This window comes from Emydura macquarii, unplaced genomic scaffold, assembly GCF_026122565.2.
Source record: "Emydura macquarii macquarii isolate MOO-44397 ecotype Brisbane River unplaced genomic scaffold, CSIRO-AGI_Emac_v2 contig_3345, whole genome shotgun sequence".
Classification (NCBI taxonomy): Eukaryota; Metazoa; Chordata; order Testudines; family Chelidae; genus Emydura; species Emydura macquarii.
In genome coordinates, this window is record NW_027133482.1 from 2,147,125 (window position 1) to 2,174,527 (window position 27,403).

The following is a 27,403-nucleotide window of genomic DNA, read 5'->3' on the forward strand; positions in this document are numbered from 1 at the left end:
ATCAAGTCTGGGTTTTTATCCGATACCCATATTTTAGAACGTAGGGCCAGATCCTCAGCTAGGGCAAACAAGCACTGACATATGCTGATTTACATCAGTTGATTCTCTGGCCCATGATTTATACAGTGAAAACCCAGAAAAAGTAAACTAACAGTCATGTTTATGCTATAAAGAAAACACATGCGTGACTGAAATTACCTCACAAGCTGTTCTAAAACAACAACTTAACACAAAAAGCAGTCAGGGTGCTTATTTTAGCTGTGAGGGTTAATTTACCTCCCATCATGTTGAAGTGTAATTATTTCTATATTTTACATTGCTTAACTCAGTGACATTTGTCACTGCATCTGGACTGCTATTTTCAGAGAGACTTAGAGAAAAATAAAGGACATTTTTGATTCTTTCAAAAACAGAGAGAGCTCATTTAAAATATTTCACTCCTGCAAGGGCTTTTGTTAAGTGCAACGTACACAGTCTAGTGCAACATCCTGACACCAAAATGACAGGTGGTGGCAACACACATAAGTTCACAAGGTGAGCAATGAACCCAGTGATATCTGTTCTATTGCAGGTTGATTTTTAGGGTTTTCTTTTCCTTTAGTCCTACACTATTGAATGCAGTTTGCGAGTACACTTATAGGTTTTTCGGTAGCTAGATTTATTATATGTATATAGTGAATTCACCCGCAGTGGAGAGGGTCGGCCCAAGATCTATGGACCAGTTATGTTCCATGACACTCTGCACAGAGGTGAATTTCACCTATTTCTTACTTGAAACAGCTGCTCTGCATGCAGCATTTGTGCCCCTCTACCAGTCAGGAGAACCAGCATGTGCTTTAAACCCTCTGATGCACAGAGTCTGATTTTTCATATTATGAGGTCAGCTGTTAGGAACAGAAGCACTAAAGGCCCAGGCATCAGTGACATAACATGACAAACGTGTAGTTAGAACACCCATGTTTTCAACACGCGGATCACTCCAAAGTATTGAAAAGACACTCAACCTTCCTTCAAGGGGTTTCATTCTAATGCGTTTTACACTGGGAAGGAATGAATTTGTTGAAAAATTGTCAGAAAATGATGATCTTATTGCACTTCATCTCTGACAGCGGATATCAATACTCCTCTTTTTGTCATCTCGCCTTTTTCTGTTGACTGAAGCACACTGCCTTTTTAACCATACAAGAGTCTTGTTTGCTGAACATTCACTTGTCTTTAGTTAATTTGGAACCTCTACGACTACTAGCAAGCCTACTATAGAACTGATTCAAAGATTAAGAATATTAGTCAATGTGCTTCATGTAGTTGCTTTTACTTCTTATCTTCTTGTTCTTGATCATGCAAACAGGGTCAGACCTGATTGTTTGTTAGCCATATAGCAACTCCTTTTTGGCGGGCTTTCTAAGACATTCTTATTAAAAACAAATTAATGGCGATGCCCACATTTCCTATCTTAAGAGCGTTAAATTAGGCCAAACCCTTCACAGCTTACCCGCAGGAACTGAGTATAACATAAGGTTAGATTTTAAAGGCAATACAATGCTGCTTAGATGGCTAATGAAGTAGAGAAACTGTTTCCCTGTCATGACTGTGCTAACCGTTTATCCCAGACAGTAACATACACCCTTAGGAACAACCTGGTGCATCAATAAGAAACTTACAAAACTTCAAAAAGAAACTGAAAACTCTGCTCTCAGTAGTTTCCTTCAAAGCTGTAGGCAATTGCATTATGATGGAATCCCTCTGAGTGTTATTAAAACAGACTAATTCTTGAATGGGTTATTGAGTTTGGGTTTAGAGATTTGGCTTTAGCATACGAGCTTTCTTCCCCAGTTCCTCTCACTAGTGATGGAGAGCTGTAGTTTTTTACTTTGTAAAGAAAGCCAAATCACCAATGTTCTCTCGCTGATAAATCTCACTGTCAATTATTGTGCGAACCATTTGCTTGAAACAAAAACACTTTTTTGTGCTAATCTACTGAATGTTTGCATTTCATTTTGTACTAACATTATCCTAATTTTTTGCTTTTTAAAATTCATTATCTTCATCGCTCCACTTTTTTTCTTGTAAAGTTTGCTCCTAGCTGCACTACAGATCAACAGAGAACTCACTAAAGGATAGATCGTTTCACAGTACTTCAAGTATAGAAAAACTGACCATAATAACCAGCAAAATTAAATAAACCGAAAGATAAAATAGATGGCAGGAGAGTTAGAATTCATCCAGAAATATAATGTAATGTCTGGGGGGTGGGGAAAATGGGAGGTAGCTACAAAACTGAAACAGTGAAGTGACAAACAGAAATATTGATTAGGCAACAACCAACTTTCACTACATACTGTACATTAAAATTAAATGCAAAATTCACATGTCAGAGCATTCAGACAGGGTGATGCAGGTCACAAATGCCAAAGGACTAGAGGAAAATGAAGGAATATTTGAACCTAGCAGAGTATTTAAAAAAAAATCAGTAATTGGGATAATGCAGTTTGACAAAGAATGGCTTTGAGTGAGAAAAAAGCAGCACTGAAGCAAAACAAATGTATGTCAAGATAGCACAGGTATCACTGATTGCACAAGAACACTTTCAATATCTTGAAAGAATATGCCTGTATATCCAACATATGTATAATATATGCAAAATATATACACAAATCTAAGTTATGTATGTATATATGTACACATAGGCAGTTCTGTACATATGTATATGGGAACATTAATGCTCGTGACTGAATTTTGCCACATTTCAGCATCCAGGTGAATTTTGGGCACAACCAAGAAGGTTGCTGCTGTACAAACCTACTATTCTATATTTGACTACTGAGAAGTAACAGTGTAAAATAGGTTCAAATAATTCCCAAGTAGCTTAGACCCAGTTGTAATTACATCAGCATCACAAAGTGAACCCAATCTCTGAACATTTCTGGTACATATGAAGAAATTTAAATAATACACAATCTACAGCTTTAGATGAATCAGTACAAACCATATTCTTTTGCTTCCCAGCCCATCCACTTAACAACTCGATGAGATCACTACACGTCTCCTCTGACATCAACAGGCCAGCACAGAGCTATCCTTTTGGAAGATGAACTGGAGATTTGGGTAACTGCATTAAAGCTCCAAATTATTCAGTAATTCTGTAAAGTAAGGATTGGTTACTGTCCTTACAGATCAATAGTGTTCTGGGAAAAGGGACACAGTGTATAAAAAAAGGGATTCCCCTTAAAAAAGGGAACGTGAGGCAACCTTAGCACAGCACAATCCAACAAGAGAAACACATTGATCTTTGGGATTTCAAGTTTTAGGATGTAGAAGGTAACACTTCCATAAAGCTGGCTTGCCTCAAAGCTCAGAAGAGTACTGGCCTCCCAATCCAAGTCTGTTTTGATCTGAAACTTGAATGGTCTGGTCTTCAACCGCGTATCTCCCAGCGCCATACTAGAGCAGAAAGAAAGTCCTGGAGGTTCTAAACAAAAGAGAACTTCAGATCAATAATTCTACATCTCAACAAGGCTGCCATTTCCTTTGGATTCGAAAAGCCGTTTGCGGTTCTGAGAGCAGAGATTCATTTTTAGTGCTCCGCATCCATTGCATCTAAGTATTTGGCTTCAATGATCCTAGGAAGCAGGTTATACCTACGAGTAAACAACAGATATAATTAGTGCTGCAATAAGGGTTTGGTTCATCCTTTTCCAGGCTCTTCAGAGCTGGGGGTGTCTCTGGCTCCGTGTATGCAATTTGCTGATTTCCATCAGGTTTGTCAAGCTGGTGTGAAAACACAGCCACATTTGCTCAAATTGCCGGAGTCCCTGAAACTGCACTGTTGCAAAGACCTTCCTAGAAGGAATGTTCTCAGCGGTCAGAGCGGCATTGTCACCATTTCCGGTGCCTGTGCTCCCTCTCCTCTCTAAAGGCGGCAAGAGCTTCAAGGAAGGGAGGGGGCTTGAGGGTAGTGTCAAGAACGGAAAGGGATGTTGGCCTCTCCCCTACATCTGTGCCCTTGGCTGGTTTGGGGAAGGCAGTGGACCAGCTTTTCATTGGTCGAAACAGAACATAAACCAGTGTTCAGAAAGGGGAGTCTGGCTCTCCTAGCAGGTCATTTCCATCTCTAACTTTGATTATTCAAAAATCACAAAGCAGAACCCAAAACATTAGGAGACTGGCTTAAAAGTGACAATGTTTTAAATAAATCAATACATTTCGGTTCCTTTTATTTGCCCTCTAGTTCCTGTGACCCAGGTGCAAGGTTTTCTCCACAACCACGAGGTCTAGAATCTTTCGTTAAACACACAAAAGTAAGCTAAGATTCTCAGACACTCAATGTCACTAAGAGCTGGGGCCTTAAAAAAAACACGCCAAACATTGCTTGTGAGTTTGCAACACTGCTTTTACATTCTCTTGTTTTTTGCTTCTGTCCACTCCGCTGTGTTATACACCGACCTGTACCTGTTACATCTTTTTACTGTGAAGTCTTTGCGGGCAGGGATTGCCTTATTTCATGTTACAACCCGGACCGTATTGTGCTGGGCACTGTACAGACTGGGGCCTCTGGAAGTTACTTTCATACAACATAACAACAGTATCTCATTTGAGTCAAACAAACACTAAGTGGCACTACAGTCAACATTAAAAAGCTCTCTCCTTAATATATCCTACTGGATATTTGTAGATTAATCCTCTGCTTCCTCAACAGCACAGGAAGTTACTTTTCAGCTATTTCAATAATAAATACAACAATGCAATAAGCCTGTTTTAGATTTAGACCGTCTCAATAGTTAGCCAGGAAAGGAAATTTCAACTCTCACTTACTGCAAAGAAATGCCTCAAACTCCTCAAATTGATCTGACATGAAACAAACACTTGAAAATGAAAACATCCTGGAAAACATAAACTCTGTTTGATCTAAATTCAATTCAATTCAACTCAACACTAAAATGATTGTCCAGAGAGGAAAAGCGAAGCCTAAAATACTCGATCCATGGGGAGTACAGTGCCAGAAAAATCATGTTTAATCACTAGTATTCATGCTTCCCCAAAGCTCTGCCACTCCTAACAATTGCAAGGGGCTCAGGAGATGGCACATTTTCTCTGGATGGAATATTTCATTAATAGCCGGGGTGGAGTCTCCCAAAATAATGTAGTATTCATTTGAGTGCCAGCGCAATACTTGACTTGTACCAACAAAGAGACAATCTATTCCCCTCTCCAAAGAGTTTACAGTCTAAGTCGCACCCTGGCAATGCAGTTGGACTCAGTGTAACAGATAAAGATTCAGTCTAGAAATGGGAAAAAATATCTTGGGGAGAATTATTGTTAATTGGTTGGTCTTGTGGTTAAGATATTAGGCTGGTACTCACTGGATATAGCTTCTATTCCCAGCTCTGCCACGGACTCCCCGGGTGACCACTTAATCTCGGTTTCACTTCTCTATCTATAAAATGGGGATAATACGTCCCTACTCTTACCCTTTGTCTGTCTTGTCTATTTGAAGGATCAACTCTTTGGGGGCAAGGACTTCCACTTACTATGTGTATGTACAACACCTAGCACAACAGGGCCTCAAATCTTGGTTGGGGACTCAGCACCAGGGTGGATTGATTTAAACCAGGATTTCAAGCACCAAGTGGAAAGCCTCGATTTAAATCATCAGTTTTAATCAACTTTTCCATTTGCACTTCAGTTATTCTCTAAAGAAAGGAGCACTCATCAATTGATATAACCATTAAAACACATTGATGTGCAACTAAATAGAGGCAGGGCACTAGATTCGGTACATTTTATTGCTACTCAGGAGGGTACATTATAACTATATACACACATTTATTTAATCAGTGATATGGCTTCATTTCAGATGCTTATTAATTTTACATTTTTAATACGTAAGGAAATAGTCAATGATGGATGGAGCCATAAATATTCATAATTTGAGAACTGGGCCAATCAGAGCTCAGGTAGGGAGAAGCTATAGGAGTACGAGACCACCCAGGTGGGCTCAGTGGCTGATCCTGATAAGATACATGATGGGGTCTCCTGGAGTCAGAGGCTGGTTCCCAACACCTGTGATGACTGTGCAGGTCTCTTGCACTACGTAGTGCAGCTCTTGGGTCCCCCACAGAATCAAGCCCTTAGAGCACAAAAGTTGATGTTTTCCCCCAATTCACTCTTTGTACAGAAAAGCAGCCTTTCACTCAGACGTTTTCGATGGAGGCCCATGGATTCAGCATATTTAATTCTCTTTTAAATGTTTTAAGAGATTATAAGAAGTTTAACATAATTTAATACAAAGTAAGATTTCATTTTAAACGGGTTTATTTTTTCAAGAAAAACAATTTAAATTTTTTTTTAAAATTCCAAGTTCACCCCCCCAAGAAAAATCATCGTTTTTTATCCATCCTGTGCCTCTCTGCCGTAATACTAACAACGATAAACATTGAGGACACAGACGTAAAGGTTCTCATAGTAACAAACTTGCTCTCATTGCCCTACTGTATATTCTGAAGTGCCCATCTTACATTCTAAGCAGTAACTCCAAATATCATCTATGTGCAGTGTGAGTTAGTTAATGTTGCTAAGAGAATTGTAATGGAGCGCAGGGGACTGGACTAGAAGACCTCTCAAGGTCCCTTCCGATTCTATGATTCTGCAATTCCTATTTTTTTATACAGTTAAACAGCACAACCTTGATGTTGTGGTATTTGGGGGTTTTGTTGTTTTTTACAATCCACTTCCCCTCCCTTTTTTTTAAATTAAAGGAAAGGGAAATGTATGCAGGTTAATATTGAAATGCTTTCACTTCTGCTTTAAATCCACACCTTGCTCTATTAAGAGCTGTGGAAAGTTCTGACAGCAGCGCTAGGTGGCAGGGTGGTACAAACACTTGTGGCTGGTCTGCACTAGCGCTCCCTGTCTTAGCACCAGTGGTGACGCACTGTTGCCACAGCAACAGAGAGAGAATTACCTAAAATTCTCACTTTAGACCCAGCCCCTGCGGGAAAAGGAGAAGGCAAAGGAGACGCTCACACGTGTGCTGCTGAGATTGTCTGGCTGGAGGCATTTTTCTGGGTAAGTGAGACGCAGCACATATGGAAAAGCATCAATTAAGGGTAGCAGCAACAGAAAAACGCCGAGAGCCTAATCCTGATCCTAATGGAGACCGTGGTAGTTTTGACATTCACTTCAGCGGGGATAGGATCGGGCAATTAGTTTTCCATCCTCGATACACACTCTCCCATAAGTTCCTTTGCGATCATTCTCTTGCAGATTCTCCTACCAGCTGCCCAGTACGTTGTAATGCATCAAAGGCGGCAGGGCATCATTAAACTGCTACAGTACTGGCTGATGCCCAAAAAGCATGCTAAAAAATCACTGCTAAATAGCTTATTACTGTTGGACGTGTAATTCGTTTCCCACCACACCTAAGAAAGGACAGACTAGGAAAGAGGACGTTGGTCAATTCTTTTTTTTTTTTTTTTTTTTGCTCATTAAATAAAACATCAAAGCAAAAAGCCCACAACTCTTAAAATGCTGAAAAAATGAATTTCTTTCACTCACTAACGGCCCCTAAAGCATCACTGGAGTCTCCCAAAATGTAGACCAAAAAAAAGTCACATCTGGGCAATATGGCAAATTGTGAGCATGTGTCAATGTCATTTTAACACTATGGAGCACTGCCCAGGAGCTCCCTATTCTTGTGCCAGGGGTTTGAAGCTGTAAAGCACTATGTGACTGCTAAGGGTTCTCTATGTAAAACATTCCTTACTGCACGTAACAATTCTGCTTAGAGTAACACGTTACAGGCCAAGCTGGGACGCTGCATGTGTAATCCAGGACACTGAAAACTCAATCCCAGTTTAGCTCCAATCAAGGCATTGTCATGCGACCCCTAGAGCAGACTAATCTGCCTTCTGGGTTCCTCCTTGCTCCAGGGATGTATCCCGTGCTAGAGTCTGTACCGGTCACGGCTGGCTTTTGCTTAGATATCCTAGCTGGTATGTATGGTTCCAAGGGTTCCTGCCCCATACCTCCACCACTTCCTGCCCTCGGTGTGGTGTCCTGAGAAAGACCCCATCCACCACACACTGCTAGCCATGATCCAGGTAGCTGGTTCTGGGGAGCAAGCTGGCACCTTGTGTGACCATTCAAGCCTGAATGTAACATGTCACAGAGAAATCTAAGTTGTATGTAGTTGCTTAGTCAGAGGTCAAAACAGCTTGGCCACTCAGTGAGGTGAAAGCTGTACCGAGAGCGTCATACCTGATTGGGATCATTCCTATCATAATGAGAGGAAAAATCATCTTCATGTAGGGTAACGGTGACATCCCAAACCCACAGAGGATGAGGAGCTGAAGAACCTGCAGGCCTGTGAAATAGTGGATCTTCCTCTGAGGGACCCTGCGAATGTAATGTGTCGGAGGGTAAGCCGTCTGTGAAAGAGAGAAGAGGCATATGTCAGGCAACAATGAACAAATCAGTCCAGGTGGGAATAATGTATCGTTGGCCTACCTTTCTAAATAAAATTATTTTAGGGAAACCATCAACACACAGCTGTGATGGCTCATTTCACATATCAAGTCTAAGGGTAGGTATCAGAAAACCAGAAAATGACACTGCATATGTTAAAGGGCTTTCTAAGCTGAATACCGGCCTGTTCCTGAAACCAAAAGGGCTGAACTGAGGATTTCTAGGGTTAAAGCTCTGGCTACAGTACTGGCAACAGAACACAGAGAATGACTAGGCAATAAAAAAATGAAGGAAACCACAGATAGAATCGCCTTGAGGAACATCTGGAGTACGAGAAATTATACTGATATAAATACCATAATTAGATCACCCTGTGCATGATTAGCAGCACTTTGTAGCAACATGTAAAATATCCAGGGGACAAGGGAGGGTGTGAGCATCATCTGGTGATGCCGTGTTCGGCAGATTCCACTTCAGTTTGTTTTCTATGTTTTAATGAGCTCTTTACCATTGGATAACTTGTCATCTTCTTCCTTACAGGAACGATCACCACTACCCTCTACTTGAACCCAATCTGCCCTGAGATAGAGCAACTGTGAAACTAAGCTGGGAAGAGGACAGAAGAGACCCCACACAAGGAGACTGCAATGCAGTGGAGTAGGAGTGATTATAGAATCAGAGTTGGAAGGGACCTCAGGAGGTCATCTAGTCCAACCCTCTGCTCACAGCAGGACTAACCTCAGCTAAATCATCCCAGCCAGGGTTTTGTCAAGCCGGGCCTTAAAAACCTCTAAAGATGAAGATTCCACCACCTCCCTAGGTAACCCATTCCAGTGCTTCACCACCCTCCTAGTGAAAAACTTTTTCCTAATGTCCAACCTAGACCTCCCCACTGCAACTTGAGACCATTGCTCCTAGTTCTGTCATCTGCCAACACTGAGAACAGCCTAGCTCCATCCTCCCTGGAACCCCCTTTCAGGTAGTTAAAGGCTGCTATCAAATCCCCCCTCATTCTTCTCTTCTGTAGACTGAACAAGCCTAGTTCCTTCAGCCTCTCCTCATAAGTCTTGTGCTCCAGCCCCCTCATCATTTTTGTTGCCCTCCGCTGGACTCTCTCCAACTTCTCCACATCCTTTTTGTAGTGGGGGCCCAAAACTGGACAGAATACTCCAAATGTGGCCTCACCAATGCCGAATAGAGGGGAATAATAATTTCCCTCAATCTGCTGGCAATGCTCCTACCAATGCAGCCCAATATGCTATTAGCCTTCTTGGTAACCAGGGCACACTGCTGACTCATATCCAGCTTCTTATTCACTGTTACCCCCAGGTCCTTTTCTGCAGAGCTGCTGCCTAGCCCGTCGGTCCCCAGTCTGTAGCTGTGCATGGGATTCTTCCGTCCTAAGTGCAGGACTCTGCACTTGTCCTTGTTGAACCACATCAGATTTCTTTTGGCCCAATCCTCTAGTTTGTTTAGGTCCTTCTGCATCCTATCCCTACCTTCCAGGGTATCTACCACTCTCCTTAGCTTAGTGTCATCTGCAAACTTGCTGAGGGTGCAATCTACCTCATCCTCCAGATCATTAGTGAAGATGTTGAACAAAACCGGCCCCAGGACTGACCCCTGGGGCACTCTGCTTGTGACCGGCTGCCAGCTAGACACAGAGCCATTGATCACTACTCGTTGAGCCCTATGCTCTAGCCAGTTCTCTATCCATTTTATAGTCCATCCATCCAACCCATACTTCTTTAACTTGCTGCTAAGAATACTGTGAGACCATATCAAAAGCTTTGCTAAAGTCAAGGTATATCACGTCCACTGCTTTCCGCACATCCACAGAGCCAGTCATCTCTTCATAGAAAGCAGTCAGGTTGGTCAGGCATAACCTCCCCTTGATGAATCCATGCTGACTGTTCCTGATCACCTTCCTCTCTTCCAAGTGCCTTTAAATGGATTCCTTGAGGACCTGCTCCATGATTTTTCCAAGGATTGAGGTGAGGCTGACCGGTCTGTAGTTCCCTGGATCCTCTTTCCTCCCTTTCTTGAAGATGGGGCACTATATTTGCTTTTTTCCAGTCACCAGGGACCTCCCCCAATTGCCACAAGCTTTCAAAGATAATAGCCAATAGCTCTGCAATCGCACCAGCCAACTCCCTCAGCACCCTCGGGTGCATTGCATCTGGCCCCATGGACTTGTGTATGTCCAATCTTTCTAAATAGTCTTGGACCTGTTCCTTCAGCACTGTGGGATGTTCACATCCTTCCCATTCTGTGCCGCCCAGTGCAGTAGTCTGGGAGCCGACCTTGTCTGTGAAGACAGAGGCAAAAAAGGCATTGAGTACCTTAGCTTTCTCCACATCCTCCGTCACTAGGTTGCCTCCCCCATTCTGTAAGGGGCCCACACTTTCCCTAATCTTCTTCTTGTTGGTAACATGCCTGTAGAAACCCTTCTTGTTCCCCTTCACGTCCCTTGCTAGCTGCAACTCCAATTGTGCTTTGGCCTTCCTGATTTCATTCCTGCATGTTCAAGCAGTATTTTTATAATCCTCCCTAGTCATCTGACCAAACTTCCACTTCTCGTAAGCTTCCTTTTTGTGTTTAAGTTCACCAGACTTCTTTGTTAAGCCAAGCTGGAAGCCTACCATATTTGCTATTCTTTCTGCACATCGGGATGGTTTCTTCCTGTGCCCTCAGTAAGATTTCTTTAATACACAGCCAGCTCTCTTGGATTCCTTTCCTCCTCATATTAGCCTCCCAGGGGATCCTGCCCATCAGCTCCCTGAAGGAGTCAAAGTCTGCTTTTCTGAAGTCCATGGTCCGTATCCTGCTGTTCTCCTTTCTTTCTTTTGTCAGGATCCTGAACTCGATCATTTCATGGTCACTGCTGCCCAGGTTGCCGCCCACCTTCTACTTTCCCTACCAAATCTTCCCTGTTTGTGAGCAGCAGGTCAAGAGAAGCACGGCCCCTCGTTGGTTTCTCCAGCACTTGCACCAGGAAGTTGTCTGCAACACTATCCAAAAACTTCCTGGAGTGTTTGTGCTCTGCTGTATTGCTCTTCCAGCAGATGTCAGGGTGATTGAAGTCCCCCATGAGAATCAGGTCCTGTGAACTGGAAACTTTCCCTAGTTGACTGAAGAAAGCCTCATCTACCTCGTCCTCCTGGTCTGGTGGTCTATAAACAGACACCCAGCACGACATCACCCTTATTGTTCTTGCTTCTAAGCTTAACCCAGAGACTCTCAACTGGCTTATTTCCAGTTTCATACTGGAGCTCAGAGCAATCATAGTGCTCTCTTACATACAGTGCAACTTCTCCACCCCTTCGCCCCCGCCTGTCCTTCCTGAACAGTTTATACCCATCCATGACAGTGCTCCAGTTGTGTAAGTTACTCCATCAAGTCTCAGTTATTCAAATCATATAATAGTTTCTTGACTGTGCCAGGACTTCCAATTCCTCCTGCTTGTTTCCCAGGCTTCTTGTATTTGTGTATAGGCCCTTGAGATAAGTAGCCGATTGCCCTACTTTCTCAGTATGAATCAGGAGGCCTCCCCTACTGCATCCTCCTCCTTCTGCTTCATTGTGGTGTTCCACTTCCCTTTGGGTTTAGGTCTCCGTTTCCCATCAAACCTAGTTTAAAGCCCTTCTCACTAGGTTAGCCAGCCTGTCTGCGAAGATACTCTTCCCTCTCTTCGTTAGGTGAATCCCATCTCTTCCTAGTAATCCTTCTTCCTGGAACATCCCATGATCGAAGAATCCAAAACCCTCTCTCCGACACCACCTGCGTAACCACGCATTTACTTCCGCAATGCAATGGTCCCTACCTGGGCCTTTTCCTTCAACAGGGAGGATGGATGACAACACCACTTGCGCTTCAAACTCCTTTATCCTTCTTCCCAGAGCCACATGAGCAGATCACTGTGGACTAAGATCATTCTTGGCAGTGTCGTTGGTGCCCACGTGGAGAAGTAGGAAGGGGTAGTGGTCTGAGGACTTGATGAGTCTTAGCAGTCTCTCTGTCACATCCTGAATCCTAGCTCCAGGCAAGCAGCACACTTCTCTAGTTTCCCGGTCTGGACGGCAGATGGATGACTCCGTCCCCCTTAGGAGGGAGTCCCCAACCACCATCATCCTTCTCCCTTCCACTGATGCAAATACAGATGAATGTATCTAGGATCACAGCATGAGTTACTAAAATTTCCCATATTTTAAGGGGAAATATCCAAATATGGAGGTTTCCTAGCCTAGGTACAGCAGGCTAATCGGTACTAAAACAGATATTTATTATTTGTATAATCATAGCATCAGACCAGAACCCCATTATGCTAGGTGATGTACAAACAGAACAAAAAGACAGTCCCTGTCCCAAAGAGCTTACAACCTAAGTATATGCCAAGAGACAACAAATGGAGAACTGCATACACCACAAATATCCATCCTTTATTTACAAATGAATATATTCAAATAAGGGAACCTACAGTTCCTGCAATATCCGAGGTAGAAGTGGGATACAATAATAGATGCCAAATAAAATTAGAAGGCTGTTTTTTCCTTGAGGCCCAGTCATGGGCTCAACTGAAATCAACGGGAGTGTTGCCAGTGAAAAAAAGCTAGTTACTAATCTTTTGTCACTGTTGTTCTTTGAGATGTGTTGCACATGTCCATTTCAATCTTGATACGTGTGCAGCCTGCACAGAGTCATTGGAAATATTTCCCTCAATGGTACCTGTTGGGGTGGCTCAAGCACCCTCTGCTGCCATGTGCCACTGTGTGCTGGTATAAGAGGCCAAGCTGCCCCAGTTCCTTCTTGCTGGACAGCTCTGATGCAGAGGGATAGGAAGGCAGGTTGTGGAATGGACATGTGCAACACATCTTAAAGAACAACAGTTACGGAAGGTTAGGAACCATTTTTTCCTCTTCAAATGATTGCACATGTGCATTCCATTTTCGGTGATTCACAAGCTGTAAAGTAGGAGGAGGGATTGGAGTTCATGGACATACAGACCAGAGCACAACTCGTCCACATTTAGCATTGCCTTTAGAGTACTGGGTGATGGCATAATGGGATGCGAAGGTGTGAAATGAAGACCAGTTTGCTGCTCTAAACATTTCTTGGAATGGGATCGCCTGTGTGACCTTGTGGAATGTGCTGTCACTTTGCTTGCGGGGGAAATGCCTGCCAGGTCATAACTTACACAAATGCAGGAGGTTATCCAAGATGAAGTTCTTTGTGGAGAGACTGGGAGACCCTTCATTCTGTCTGCAATGGGTCTGAATGGTTGGGTTGACAAATGGAACTCTATAGTCCTGTCTATGTAGAATGCCAAAAATCTTCTAACATTTAGGGTGTGCAGGCATTGCTCCTCTCCATTGGAGTGTGGTTTTGGATAAAAGGTAGGTAAGTAAATCGACTGGTTAATATGAAAATTAGATACCATCTTAAAGAGAAATCTCGGATTCTTTATCCTTAAAGAAGACTGTATAAGGTGATTTGGACATTGAAGCATGCAGCTCAGCCACCTTCTGGTCTGAAGAGATGGCTTCTAGAGGCTCAAACGGAGGCCCCATGAGCCTTGACAAAACTAGGTTCAAGTCCGGGGCGGGAGACAGATTCCTTTATCTGAGGGTACAACCTTTCCAGGCCCTTCAAAAATCTGATTCTCTATCGTTAGAAAATATAGAACAGTTGGCCACATGAAGATGGAAAGCTGGTACTCTTGCCAACTGGACCTTGATAGAAGTAACTTCCAACCTTGATGTTTTAGATGCTATAGATAGTCCAGGATATGATGGATTGAGGACTGCATTGGTGAAACCTTGGATTGATGAGACCAGGTGGAAAAATGCTTCCATGTAACCATGCAAGTAGACCTGGTGGAGGGCTTTCTATTATTCAATAAGACATTGCTAACGTGCTCCAAACAAGACTCCTCTCTTGGATTTAGCCATACAGCCTCAAGGAAGTTAAAAGAAGTGCACACACAAGTTTGGTTGGAGTAGCCATCCATGATTTTGGGAGACTAAATCTGGGTCCAATGGAAACGAAATCAGAGCATCCACAGACAGATTCCAGAGACCGGAGAGCCAATCTGTTGGGGCCATGCTGGGTCTATTAGTATAACCCAGCATGGTCGTATTTGATCCTTAGAAACAATCTGTGTAGGAGTGGGATTGCAGGAAAAGTGTAGCACAACTTGTTCGACCAGGGTAGCAGGAAAACATCTGTGATGGAACTGGTATTGTGACCTTGTTACAAATAGGTCTATCTGGGGATTTCCCCCTGCTGCAAAATGCATCTGGTTACATCAGGGTGGAGAGAACACTTGTGGGGACTTATAAATGATCTGCTCAAGCACCCTGGAGGTAAGAGTCTTTGAGACTAATTGAATCAACAGTGCAAAAAGTTCCACAGGTGAACTACCTCTTGACAAAGCAGGGAAGAGCGAGTTCCTCCTGGCCTGTTGAGGTAAAACGTTGCTGCAGCATCGCCTGTGAGAACAAACCAGCTTTTCCCCTTGACCTGAGATAGGAAGGCCTAACTATCTAGGCGGACAGCCCTTAGCTTTCTGACAGTGATATGTAGAGAGAGATCCCTTGAGGACCATAAATCCGGAGTTCGGAGGGGACCCAGCTGAATCCCCTCTTCCCAGAGCAAAAGCATCTGTCACCAATGTCAGCAAAGGTTAAGGACAGACAAAGTGAACGCCTGCACTAACATTGACGGAGTCTGTCCGCCAATCTAGAGAAATCAAATATTCGAGAGGGCACACTGAGCATAGAGTTCAGATGACGACTTGGCGAATAAATGGAGGCGAGCCATCTTTGAAGAGTCTGAAGAGATGGGATCTGGCATACTGGACTACGTATGTGCAGGAGGCCATGTGCCTTAGGAGCTTCATGCAATTTCAACCTGTTGTGACTGGGTGAGCCTTGAGATCCACAAGAAGAGTTCAAATGGTTTGGAACCTCATGTCCAAAAGGAAAGTTCTGGCTTGAGTAGAGTCCTGCACTGCTCCTAAAAATTGAATCTTCTGTACTGGACAATGGGTAGACTTGTCTAAATTTATCAGTAGACCTAGAGCTTCAAAAGTAGACTGGATAAGATGTACCCTGGACAGTACCTGAGCCCTGGACCAGCCTTTGACTAGCCAGTCATCCAGGTAAGGGTAGACTTGTACTCCTAGACTTCTCAGGAAAACAGCCACCATTGATGTATATTTTGTGCAAGCCAGAGGCGATGCTAACAAGTTGAAAGGCAGCGGGGTGAACTGGTAATGAGAGTGCTTCCCAATGAATTTGATGTTCTTTCTGTGATCTTGATAAATTGCCACATGAAAGCAGACATCTTTTAAATCGAGGGCTGCATACCAGTCCCCAGGAAAGGAATGGAAGCTGGGGTGACCATGCAAAATTTTTCTCCTTTTGTGAAATCTCTGAGCTGGCGCAGATCTAAAATTAGTCTGAGACCTACCTTCACTTTAGAGATTAGGAAATAATGGGAACGGAACCCCTGTGCAGAGGGGATTTGGCATCCTAAGCGTACAGTGGAGGAGAATCCATGGGGAAAAATCACACTCCCACTGCCCCAGATTTCCAGCATACCGATATGTTTATACATCTGCCTGAACTGAATGTGCGTCAAGTCAATGTTATTGTTTGCATTGCAGTCATGCACAGCAGCTTCAGTCTGGATGAACGTTCTATCATGCCAGAGGCTATAGAACACAGAGAGAGAGAGAGAGAGAGAGAGAGAGAGAGACAGTCCTTGTGGCAGTGAAGAGCTTACGATCAGGATGCTCCTCACCTCTATGAGTACTAGTTTCATTCATTTTTAAGAGAAAAAAAATAAAGTTACTGGTTTAACAGTGCCCTTAGGTATTTTCACCAGGAGCCACATACTCACGTCTGAGAGCAGGATTTGCCTCACTGTCTAACGTACAGCAAGAGGGACAATAATTCTGAACGTTTTGGGGGTAAATTAAGTGCAAAAGGAATCAAACACGAAATCCCCATCATTGTGAGAAGGGGTGAGTTTAAGGCCCAAAGAGCTCGCGGCCTTGTTTGCCAACGTTCAATGAAATAAAAACCAAATGACAAACATCAAATGGGAACACAAAACAAGGGTGTGATTGGAAAGGCAGGCAATAAAAGCTCCTTAATGTACCAAGCAATGGAGAGGAACCTAAGGTTTTTTCCGGTCAGGGTTAATAGCAAGATTATCGGGAATCCTACTGTGGCCTATTGCCCTGTAATTATTGTTGTGGATGCACGTACAACACAGCTTACATAGGGCGTGTGGTGTCTGTGGAGGGTGGCTTGGGGAAGGAGGAGGATGAAACACACAATCATGGACGGTTTAATGGCAATGTTTTGAAGCTGTAGCAATCAACTCATTATATGAGTTTCCTCAGGAAACAGAATGTTAAGGCGCTATTTCTTGTTCCATATCCTGTGCAGTAATTTCCAGTTCAAGTGCGACTCTATGTACCTGCTCTTTCAGCAAGAGGGCCACCCTCTCAAAGAGTTGATTCCCATCAATGGAGGTCAGGGCGATGTACAGGAAGAGACCGTAGAGGACTGGCTTCGGAATCCACTGCAGTGGGAATGGCAGGAGCAAAAGCGAGAGACCCACCAAGAAGTTGGCTACCAGTGTAGTCAGTCGTGTCTCTTTCACACTCACGATCCTACAGGTGGGAGAATACACACAGTGACATGGAAGCAAAGGCAGAAAAGGACAACAGCAGGTCTAGGGCTCATTCACATTGGGAGCCTGTTATGGGACATGTGATATTTCAGTACAAGATACTTGATTGATTGCATGCGATAGGGGTATCTCCAGCCAAATGCTAACATTTTCAAAAGACAGAAACCCTCTTGGACTCAGTGCAGGCATTTAACCCACAATTCAAACAGAGCAGCTGGATAAGTGCCAGGGCCCAGGGCCAAGTTTGTTTATTTCATTTTCCCTCTCTACTCTTGTTTTCTCCCAAGCTCCATAGATACTATCGGAGCTTAAGCTAATTTAATCTTCTACGGTTTGCTAAAAACATGCTAGATCACCTTTCCAGCACTGCCTGATTTCAGACTGCACCAATGTGTGCATGCATGTTAGATGATACATATATATCCCCCCACTCCAAAGGGGAATCAGAGAGCTGCTTCTGTGGAAATTAACTAGTGAGCCACTTGTTAGGAGAAACTCATTCTCCTGACTAAGAAGTCAGCATTTTTGATAAACATAAAAATCCCCTTTTTTTTATATATATACCAGGGAAATGGTTCAGTGAATTACGTAGAGAATGAGGACTTAATTCTGTGGTGAGGTATGGGAATTGCTCCGCAAATTTCCCATTAACCATGCTAAAAATGTAATCCTTAATGCAAAATTTCCCAAACTGACAGACCTGTTACTGGAAAAATGTTGAGAGGAAGTCAGAAAGGACAAAATAACTTTAAACCCACTGTACAACATAGTCTAGAAACATTTCTGAATGTGAAACAGAGTGCCCCATGCAACAAACCGAAAAAGAAGAAAAGGGGACACCGCTACCCTAAATGTGAGCAATCTCTGCCACTGTCCCATGGGCCTACCAAAAAACAGCAAAAAAGGGAACCTCTTCTCCCAGGACTATTTAAATAAAAAAAATGGACAGTTTACCTGTAATTGTTTCCATATAAGGAAACCTAACCACCAATCCAGAGGATAACAGCTGGCTACGGCCTGCCTACATCAGCAGAGGCAACTGGGCTGAAGATTGTTTTGGTGCCTGTGTGTGGCAGGAGCCCACGCCTAGTGGTTGGGGATAGGGGAACCTGGGTTCTCCCACTCCACCGGGTTCCGACCCAAGGGCTCACATGGGTAGCATAGGAAAAACCATCAGGTATCCTCCCCTGGGTCTTTTCCAAACAACTCTGTCCCTCCTCAGGGTGCGTTGCTTGTGGTTATCCCTTGTCACCCAGTCCATGGGCCTCTGCAGACTAAGGAGTCCCAGCTTCATGCAGCTGCCCTGCTGGGGACACCTTCTTGGTGTAGCTCGTTTGGTGCAATTAGTGCAGTTTTTAACTCTGCCTGCCGCCTGCTTGTGCAGAAGAGATTACTCCCTTTCAAATCCCTCCTCCAGCTAGAGCATGCCCTGCAGGCCTGCCAAGCTGGGGCTTCCTGGGCCCAGAATTGTTCCTGCACCCCCTTCTCTCCACCCCATCACACTGCTATCTTGTGCTCGCTGTATCCGGATGTAGAACATTGTGCTCCAGATGCACTGCAATCAAGCTTCTGGTAAGGAAGCATTTTAAAGTCACAGGGATGGAGATCCCGTAGAACACATGTTTCTGTTTTATATGCACATGTTTCTGGGGCTTCGCAATTCCTTTTATCTTATAGGAGATTTTTGCCCTGTGGGGTGGAGCCTTTCCACACTGAATTCTCATAAAAAATATAGACACCCCCTTACTGTAAGACAGACCAAATTTCAGAGTTCCTATTTTCTTTAATTAATGCAGCGTTTAACGTGGTGAGATCTGGACTTGAGTTCCCAAAAGCGAAGGCTTCCCAGGTCACGTAATCTTCCATGCCAATAAATATAAACTTTAACCTGCTACCCTTTAACAAGGGAAAAATATTATCCTTGGGTAACACGGCAGAATTAAGATACATCTAAAGAATGAAGGCCAACTGTTAAAATGGGGGAATGCAGTCTTTAAAAGGTCCTTTTAAAATGGGGGAATGCAGGGCCATGTTAAAGCACCATTGATGAGTGATAGAACAGATCCAGGATCAAGCCTAAAAATGACAGGAGGGTCATCAAAAGGAATTGCTGTCTAAATCTCCCAATTGCAACAACAGCAGAAATTGGAATCTGACACCACTGGCCAAGACCCTCCTGCAAAACCTAGAACCATTGGCCAGATCTTCTCGCAAAAATCCAGATTGGAGGGGTTGGGGGTGTCAAGTTCTTCCCATTATACTATTTACAGAGTATAACCCCAAATTCTGTAAGAACCGTTGGAAAATTTGGGGTGGCTAGCCATCAATAAGGTGGATGGAATTCGTTTCCCACTTGTCTGCATCCAGACTTGGGTTGTTGTGGAACAGAGATGCTTAAGATGATGGACCAAGGCAAGCTGGAAGCAGAATTGATTCCTTGATGGCTAGAATTAGATCGTTTGTGTACCAGCATCACTGTGACCATTCAGGTGCTAGTAGGACCAGTAACATTCTGTTCTAGCCTCTCAGATGACCTTGTGTTCATGTTGAAACAGGAGGGATGGAATACGATAGTTATCTGGCCTTTCCAGGAAAATAGTGAACATGCCTATTAAAAGTGCCCCAGGTTCTCTTCAGCAGATCGAATACAGGGGGAATTTTATGTTTGATGCAAACAGGTCCATTACTAGGTAATCTTATGGCTCACAAATGTATCTGAATATTTATTATTTGGAGCATTCATAAAGCGTACTAGGTGTCTCATAAGCCAAGCAACACACACACCAGAGAGCTTGCATCCTGACCTGGACATGACACAGCCAGAAAGGGCATTCCAAAAGAGACCAGGTCAGAGAGGGAAATACAGCCTGTGTGAGTTAGAAAAGCAAGGATAAGAGGGTTGATCTTTATGTGTGGGACTGGACTGGATGATTATTTTCAGAGCCAAGAGATTTAATTCTACCCATCAAAGCAACTTGAAAGTCTAGCAGGGTAAAGACAGGCTCCTGATCCCTGCTTGTGATGGTTTAGAAACAACAGCACTGATGTATTTGCTGACCAAATTAGTGCTGTTAGACCATTTCCCATGTACCTAAGTGTTGTGAATCTGCTTTCAGCTGTAGGACACTATTTATAGACAGCACTGCTTACAGCTAAGATTGCCTGACCCATTGTCAATTGCTTGCAACTTTGCCAAATGTCATCCATTTAGGCTGACATGCTGGCTGTCTTGCCTCAGGTTGAATTATTCTGAAAAATTTCTGCAAGAAAGGTTCAGTTGTTTCGAAGAACAAGATTAGGGAAAAATCAGTTTTACCCATGTTAAAAAAAAATTCTTGCAACTGTTTTGTTGAGAATCTCTAGCACTTCCATGCTTTGAAGCAAGGGCTTGAAATTTGGTCAGGTTGAGGGGTGTCTTCTTGCCAGAGACGTGCCTTTTGCTGGGAAAATCTAACCAAATTTGTCCAATTTATAAAAACTCTTCAAACTGAGTTCAGGCAGGCTGTCCAGATATTTTTGAGAGTTTGGCAGCTAAGACTGTGGCCCTAGAAGGCCTGTCGTCAGCTGAGGAAATATAAGGAACTGGGGGAAACTGCAGCGTATAATCCAAGCTCATCTTCCAAGAATCCTTAAACCACAGCTCGAGTGAGATCACTGGATTCTGCACTGCACGAGGTAGGCGTAGCACCGAAAATTAATTTGTCTACAGGATCAGACTCCAAGGTTGGTCTGCACCAGACTCTGACACAGACTCCTCCTCAGACAAGAAAGAGGAGGACTTTTGCCTTCTTCAGGGGAGGTTCTTTATTCTTGTGTTTACTTGTATCCTCCTGTTCTGAGGTTGTAGCTTGGTTTCCTTCGGAGAGCAGGAGGGGGAACTTTCAGCACCTGGTGGTGAACCAATCTTTTTTTCACTTTCTATTTAAGCCTTGCTGCCGTTTCCCTCTCACAGCAAGGCTGCTGAGGAGGAGGAAGACAACGATACATAGATTCTCTACTTTACATTTTACAACTTCACGGGGAACAAGAGATCTGGAATCTCCATGGGAGCTGAAGAAGGCAAAAAATACTCCGATGTTTCCCAGCATCCAGTTCAAAGTTATCATTTATGTATTTAATCACCTCTGGGCAGAATGAGCATGAAGCCTTAGGAGAAGGTTCTTAGCGTAGCTTATGGACATCTGCACCTACCCAGCTTAATCCTATCGATGTTTCCCCAAGAAGGCCTAATGGCTGAGACGTGCCTGTATAACGGAAGAGCCTCTCACCATCCCGAGGAACACTGGGAAAAGCTGCTGGGAGCGCTGAAACAGATCCACGTTGATACTGTTTTCAGCCCTTTGCACTCATGACCTCACAGGTTCCAGACGTGGGGGAGTTGCACTGGATGTTTTTCTAATAAGACAAGCAGGCAGCATCTGGCCAAATGACTGTCTCATTGCTCAGCAGAGAGCTTAGAAAAACCACTAACATCTCTGAGGAGATGAGTTCGACAAGAAGTTGTTTGGTCTTGGATTCCCAGATGGACCAAAAAAAAGTAGGGGGGAAAAAAAAAGTACTGAGATGTGGAAGACCTGGTTTCCCAGCAGCATACCTTAAGGTTAGGACCAAAAGAAAGTGCTCTGTTAGAGTGGTTTTTCTCAACCTTCTGAGAAGCAAGGACCCCTTAACTTATTAACATTTTAATAAGTGCCCAACACTCCATGTTCCACGGGATTTTATATTAACAGACTAATGTGAGCCATATCTTGGAAGAAGGGCTGAGTATATACGGCTGTGACATGACAGATGTCAGATCTAGTGTGGGTAGGGTTCTCAGCTTTACACCAGGGGTGCACAACTCAAGTATGTACCTGGGTTAGAGGTGATGTTGGCCAAAGCTAGGAGGTTTTGAGCAGCATGCCAATGCTGGGGAATATAAAGCACCGCGCCAAATTTTTTGCCATAGATTTGAGAGGAGGAAGGGGTGAGAGAGAGACAGGGAAGGAGGGTGAGACAGAGAGAGAGAGACAGGAAAAGAGGGTAACTGGTAAAATCTGGGTCTGTCATAGAGCAGTGAAATTAACAAGTTTTCTGGGCACTGGGCTTTGAGCCACGGAGGGGAGCTGCCATCTGGGCAAGTTGCAGGCAGCTGCTGCCTGGCTGCCAGCCCAGGAGGTGGGCGACTGCCACCCAATCTGAGCTGGGGCAGAGGAGGCTTCCATGCCGGCTGGAACCCAGGGATATGGGCAGGCGGCTGCTGCCCGTCTTCAAGCCAGGGCATTGGAGGCTGTCCCTTGGCTTGGAGCCAAGGCCCGGGTGGCTGCCTCTCAGCTGCGAGCCCAGCTCATGAGACGCAGGAGGCTGCCACTGCGCTCCCACCTGGGAGTTGGGACCCGGCGGGAAGCCAGGTGCTGCCACCCGCCTTCCCCAGAAGCTAGCGGCTGCTGCCTGCCTCCCAGCTCGGAGTTGGGACCTGGCAGGAAGCGGGCAGCTGCCACCTGCCTTCCCCAAGAGCCTGTGGCTGCCACTCACTTCCCAGCTGGGAGCTGGGACCGGATGGGACGCGGGCAGCTGCTGCGCGCCTTCCTCATAAACCGGCGGCTGCTGCCCGCCTCCCAGCTGGGACCAGATCGGAAGTGGGCTCCTGCCGCCCGCCTTCCCCAGAAGTTGGCAGCTGCCGCCTCCTTCCCCTTCGCTCTGTTTTTCCGCAGGTACCCCCTGCCTGTGTCTCGCGTAACCCTGGCACAGGTTGAGAAACTATGTGTTAGAGAACAGTGCAGCCACCAGCTACTCCAAAGATGCAGAATAGCGGTAGTGGTTAGAGTCAACCACAAGGCTCTATATTTGCTCCTGACCCCCCGCCCTGAACAATCTATCTTCATCTTAGCTGTCCCTGTGTTGATGTGGGCAGACCATTCCTGGGCCCAGCAATCTGGATTGGTGGAGACTGACAGGAAAGATTAATACACATCATTCAAAACAATCATTTGTACGTGTTAAAAGAACCCCGGAAAACCCCTCAGGACCCCCCGATTCACAGGTTTCTCTGTCCTGCAATCTTGCATCTATGGATTTGTTACTGGGACTCCCCAAAACTTACGTCTCATAGATGTGCCCATTTTCAACCCGCTCTTCCACGTAGGCCAGTGCTCGGACATGCATTGGGGAATGAGGGAATGCAGCGTGTATCCACGGCAATCCGAAGACAGACAGCCCCGTGTTAATCAGAGCTACAAGGAGGAGGTCCCAGTGATAAGCTGTTCCTTTCACTAACCTGAAATAAACTCTAGTTAATAAAGATTTTATGTGCTCTTAACCATGTAGTAACAAGGTTGCAGTTGCTATGACTGAGTTAGAACATTCATTGATGGAGTGCATCTCCACACACAGAATTTTACAGACCTCCTCTTTTATAGCCTACAGTACATGAATTTGAAAGGTAGTGAAAACATGATTGCTGCCATGGGAGAGCTACCTCTTTGAAAGAATAACCGAAAAGAAAAACATGATCCATTAATGTTGATGAGTTCCAGAGGGATAGTCGTGTTAGGCTGTTTTTAGCAAAACAACGAGAATCCTGTGGCACCTTAAAGACTAACCAATTTATTTGGGCATAAGTTTTCGTGGGCAGAAACCCACTTCATCACATGCATTATGCCCAAATAAATTTGTTAGTCTTTAAGGAGCCACAGGACTCTCGTTATTATCCATTAAAATGATCGTCTAGTCCTCAATTGCTTCAGCATTTATTATTGCAATATCAATCATGATGCCTCAGCTCATTCGAGATGAATATTACCATCATATGTACTACTGCTATCACACTTGGAGCACTAGCAACAGCTGGAGCAAGGGTTGCCAAGGCATTTTTCATTTTAAAAGCTCTTGTTTTTAGTTGCTCAAACTTTCATCCATCGAGCTGAAGTTTTCCAGATCTAGTTTTTTGATGCATTGCAGATGTGTGCCTGGTAAGCTAGCTACAGGCTTAAACAACATTCACGAACAGTCCGTAGTCGGCTGCATCCACGGGGGTTATGTGCATGCTTCCCTGGCAGGCAGGTGCTGAGCAGTCAGAGCCCCAGTTTATGTTCTGTTCTTTCACACTGCCGAAGAAGCACCTGCATATCTGAGGCTTCTTTTATTTCCCCCCCCCCCCGGCATCTGCCCTTTTTGGATTTTCCCGTTAGCTTATACATTTTCTTCATACAAAAAAAAGTATGTCATTGCCTATGCCATCGTGGGCTTTGTTTCAAAGCCTAGCTCCATCTAGTTACTCTCTGTCCTGGTTTCAGTCCCAACCTGGGATTTTGCCCTTAGGGTTTTTTTGATAAGTTTTTAAACGTATTCAGCTGACAGCAAGCAGACCAGGGCCCAGGACCTGATCCAAGAGGTGTACAGCACGTACTCAAGCTGAATAATGGGCAACATCAGCTAAGTTATGCTGAATCTCAATGTATGGAACCACAGATGTAGCAGACAGTAAAGATTTATTAAGCCATCTGTACATTTCCCAGCCAACCCATCATTCTCTTCACTCGTCACAGAATCAGAGAAATGCAGGGCTAAAAGGAACCCTGAGTGGTCATTTAGTCCACCTCTGCAGGCTGAGGCAGGACCAACTGGACCTAGACTCTCATTGCTAATGTTTTATCTAGTCCAGTTTGAATAAGTTTATGACTGAGCAACTCAATTTACCTTCAGTTGGGCAAAGACAACGAGAGATCTGTGGCACTTTAAAGAATATTCAGTTGGGCAGCATCTTTTGCCTTTCTGTCCCACAACAAAAAGGCTCCAGTGCATTTGAAATAGACAATGATGTGGGAGTTGGTAGTTTGGCTGTGATATCTAAGGAGGATCCCAGTTACAAACCCTTTAACAATAACCCTACTAAATATGAAAAGTCACCACATGACATCTTCTTCTTCTGTCATGCATGCAGAAAATGGTTCAAGAAATTCCATGAAGAAAATGGCAAAATTCCTGTTTTAGAAGAAAGCACTCATGACCCATTTATAACTTACATTTATGCCAATCGCTGTTTAATTAAAAAGCTGCATGATGAGGATAGAGGAGAATTTTCAAATGGCACACAGAAATCCCAGAATAGGCATAACCCAGTTGTTTTGAGCCTGTCTATCTGACTCTGCTTCCCTGCACAATGGTCCTTTATCAAATAAAGTGCAAGAAACAGAAAACACTAACAAAAAATTGTTATGAGCGAAAAAAACAAAACCCTTCCTATGTTACATTAGCAAAAAAAAAAAAAAAATCCACTGGGAAAATGGTAGTTCCTGGGGGGGGGAAGAAGAGATGCCTTATCTGACTGTAGTTATTAGAAACATCAAAAGGAATATTTGAAGACTGTAGCTTCTTGTTTCCAAGCCTGTGCATAAATCAGTGATTTTAGATAAAAGTGATGCTAGATTACACACTGCCCTACTTTGAGCGTGACCTCCTTTGCTTCCCATATTCTGAATTATATAGAGGCAAACCAGCATAGCTCCAAACGCTGCTTGTTCAGTTTCAAATTCTTTCAAGTTAGCACAGCTGCAATACACGAAGCTGTAGACCTTTTTGGTTGATTCACTCTTAGTTTAAAGAGAAATATTCAATGAATCCCAGACAGCAAGAAACCACAAGGCAGACTAGATGCCAACCCCATATCAGAGTGGGAGGTGTACCCACTGACTTCAGAATAAATGAGATCATTAGTGTAAAATCCACAGAGTAAGAACAGTGAAGTAACCAATTTACAGATGCTTTTGCCCACTGCTCCAGCTCATTGCCGGTTCTTTACTTGGCCTCCTATGTCAAAAGTTATGAGTGATACTGAAGATTCTTTCCAAAAAATGAAATGCTTCCTATGGTTCATTTTCTTAATGGTGGCTTGAAATAGCCTTCTTTCTTCCAACAAACCCAATTTGAGATGGTCTGACCCTACCTGGTCTCTCTAGACATTGGTATTTTTGGAAGCTCCCACGTAGGTTGAGTACTTGTAGGCCCAACTAACAAAATGGGTGATAGCCACTCATCTTGCATCATGTAATTCCCAAATAACAATTGCTGGGCAGAATGCCACAGTACACTTGACAGATGGGTACATCTGCAGTGCAGCTGGGAGGTGTGAATGCAGCATGTGCAGAAATACAGCAGCATGTGCAGAAATCATCCCTTGCTGGGATGATTTAGTTGGGGTTGGTCCTGCTTTGAGCAGGGGGTTGGACTAGATACCTCCTGGGGTCCCTTCCAACTCTAATCTTTTATGATTCTGTGATACCTGGGTTAGCTTTGATCTGTAGCTGGTCAAAGCTAGGTCAACTAATAATAATGGTAGTGAAGCCAGAGTAGCGCAGGCTGGTTGCTGCTCAAGTGTGGACCCAGGGGGCAAGCCTGCAGTGTTGCAGCTTCACTGCAGTTATTATTTGAGCTAGCTTTGATCAAAACTAGCACAGGTATGTCTTCATGTGCTACAATCACACTTCCTGATCGCAGTGTAGATCTAACCTATGAACTGGGGTCTACCCAAATTCACAGCTGTGAAGATCTCCTCGCAGACCAGGAAGCCTGGTCTCCCCCATGAAATCTGGTCTCCGGCCACCCAGCTCTGAAGGCAGAATGGAGAGCAGCAGCTGCTAGTTGGCCGCTCAGCTCTGAAGGTAACACTGCCGCCAGCAGCAGCCAAGTAGTAAAGGTGGCAATACTATGATCCCCTAATAAGCTTGCGGACCCCTTTTGGATCGGGAGCCCCAGTTTGAGAAACATTGCAGAGAAATCAGACATTTTTCATGGGTTGGTCACGGCACAAACAGCAAATGTTGTGGATGTGTTATACACCTGTGAATCTGCTATTTATGCCATGACCCACTTGTAAAAAATGTGTGATTGCGCTGAGATTTAAGTAGACCCCTACCTATGAAGTCACTCCCAGAAGTACACATCGCTAGAGGTAGTATTTCTCGGACTGGAATAAAATACCATGCCAGATATGATGAATGTGGAGCCTTCCACGTGTAAATATGTACCGGGCGCACGCACAGTACTAGCAAGGTTGTGTAATTCAGTCCCAGCCCATCTTTAACCAGAATGCTGGTAATATAGTACTGAAGGGAAATCATCTCAGGGCTTCTCTACATGAGCAATTAGACCATGGCTAGCTGGAGTGTGAATCTACCCTGCACTAGCCTGCTGTGGTCTAACACACGTGCCCTGCTGACATGCATGAACGGTTCGTTAATGTTCTTTGAGCTAGTCCCAT

The 27,403-nt window shown here is 44.2% G+C and overlaps 1 protein-coding gene across 3 annotated transcripts in view; it reads right to left on the bottom strand.

Moving 5' to 3' along the window:
- Positions 1-2,211: 2,211 nt before the first annotated feature.
- Positions 2,212-27,403, bottom strand: part of SLC4A11 (solute carrier family 4 member 11) — a 217,184-nt gene continuing 191,992 nt past the window's right edge. For all 3 annotated transcript variants that reach the window (XM_067533596.1, XM_067533595.1, XM_067533597.1), the window contains exons 17-20: positions 23,249-23,422; positions 16,951-17,146; positions 8,257-8,426; positions 2,212-3,638 (exon numbers count right to left, since the gene is read on the bottom strand). In XM_067533596.1, the coding sequence (XP_067389697.1) occupies positions 3,575-3,638; positions 8,257-8,426; positions 16,951-17,146; positions 23,249-23,422 (604 nt within the window). In that variant the 3' untranslated portion in view covers positions 2,212-3,574. The remainder of the gene's footprint in view (positions 3,639-8,256; positions 8,427-16,950; positions 17,147-23,248; positions 23,423-27,403) is intronic.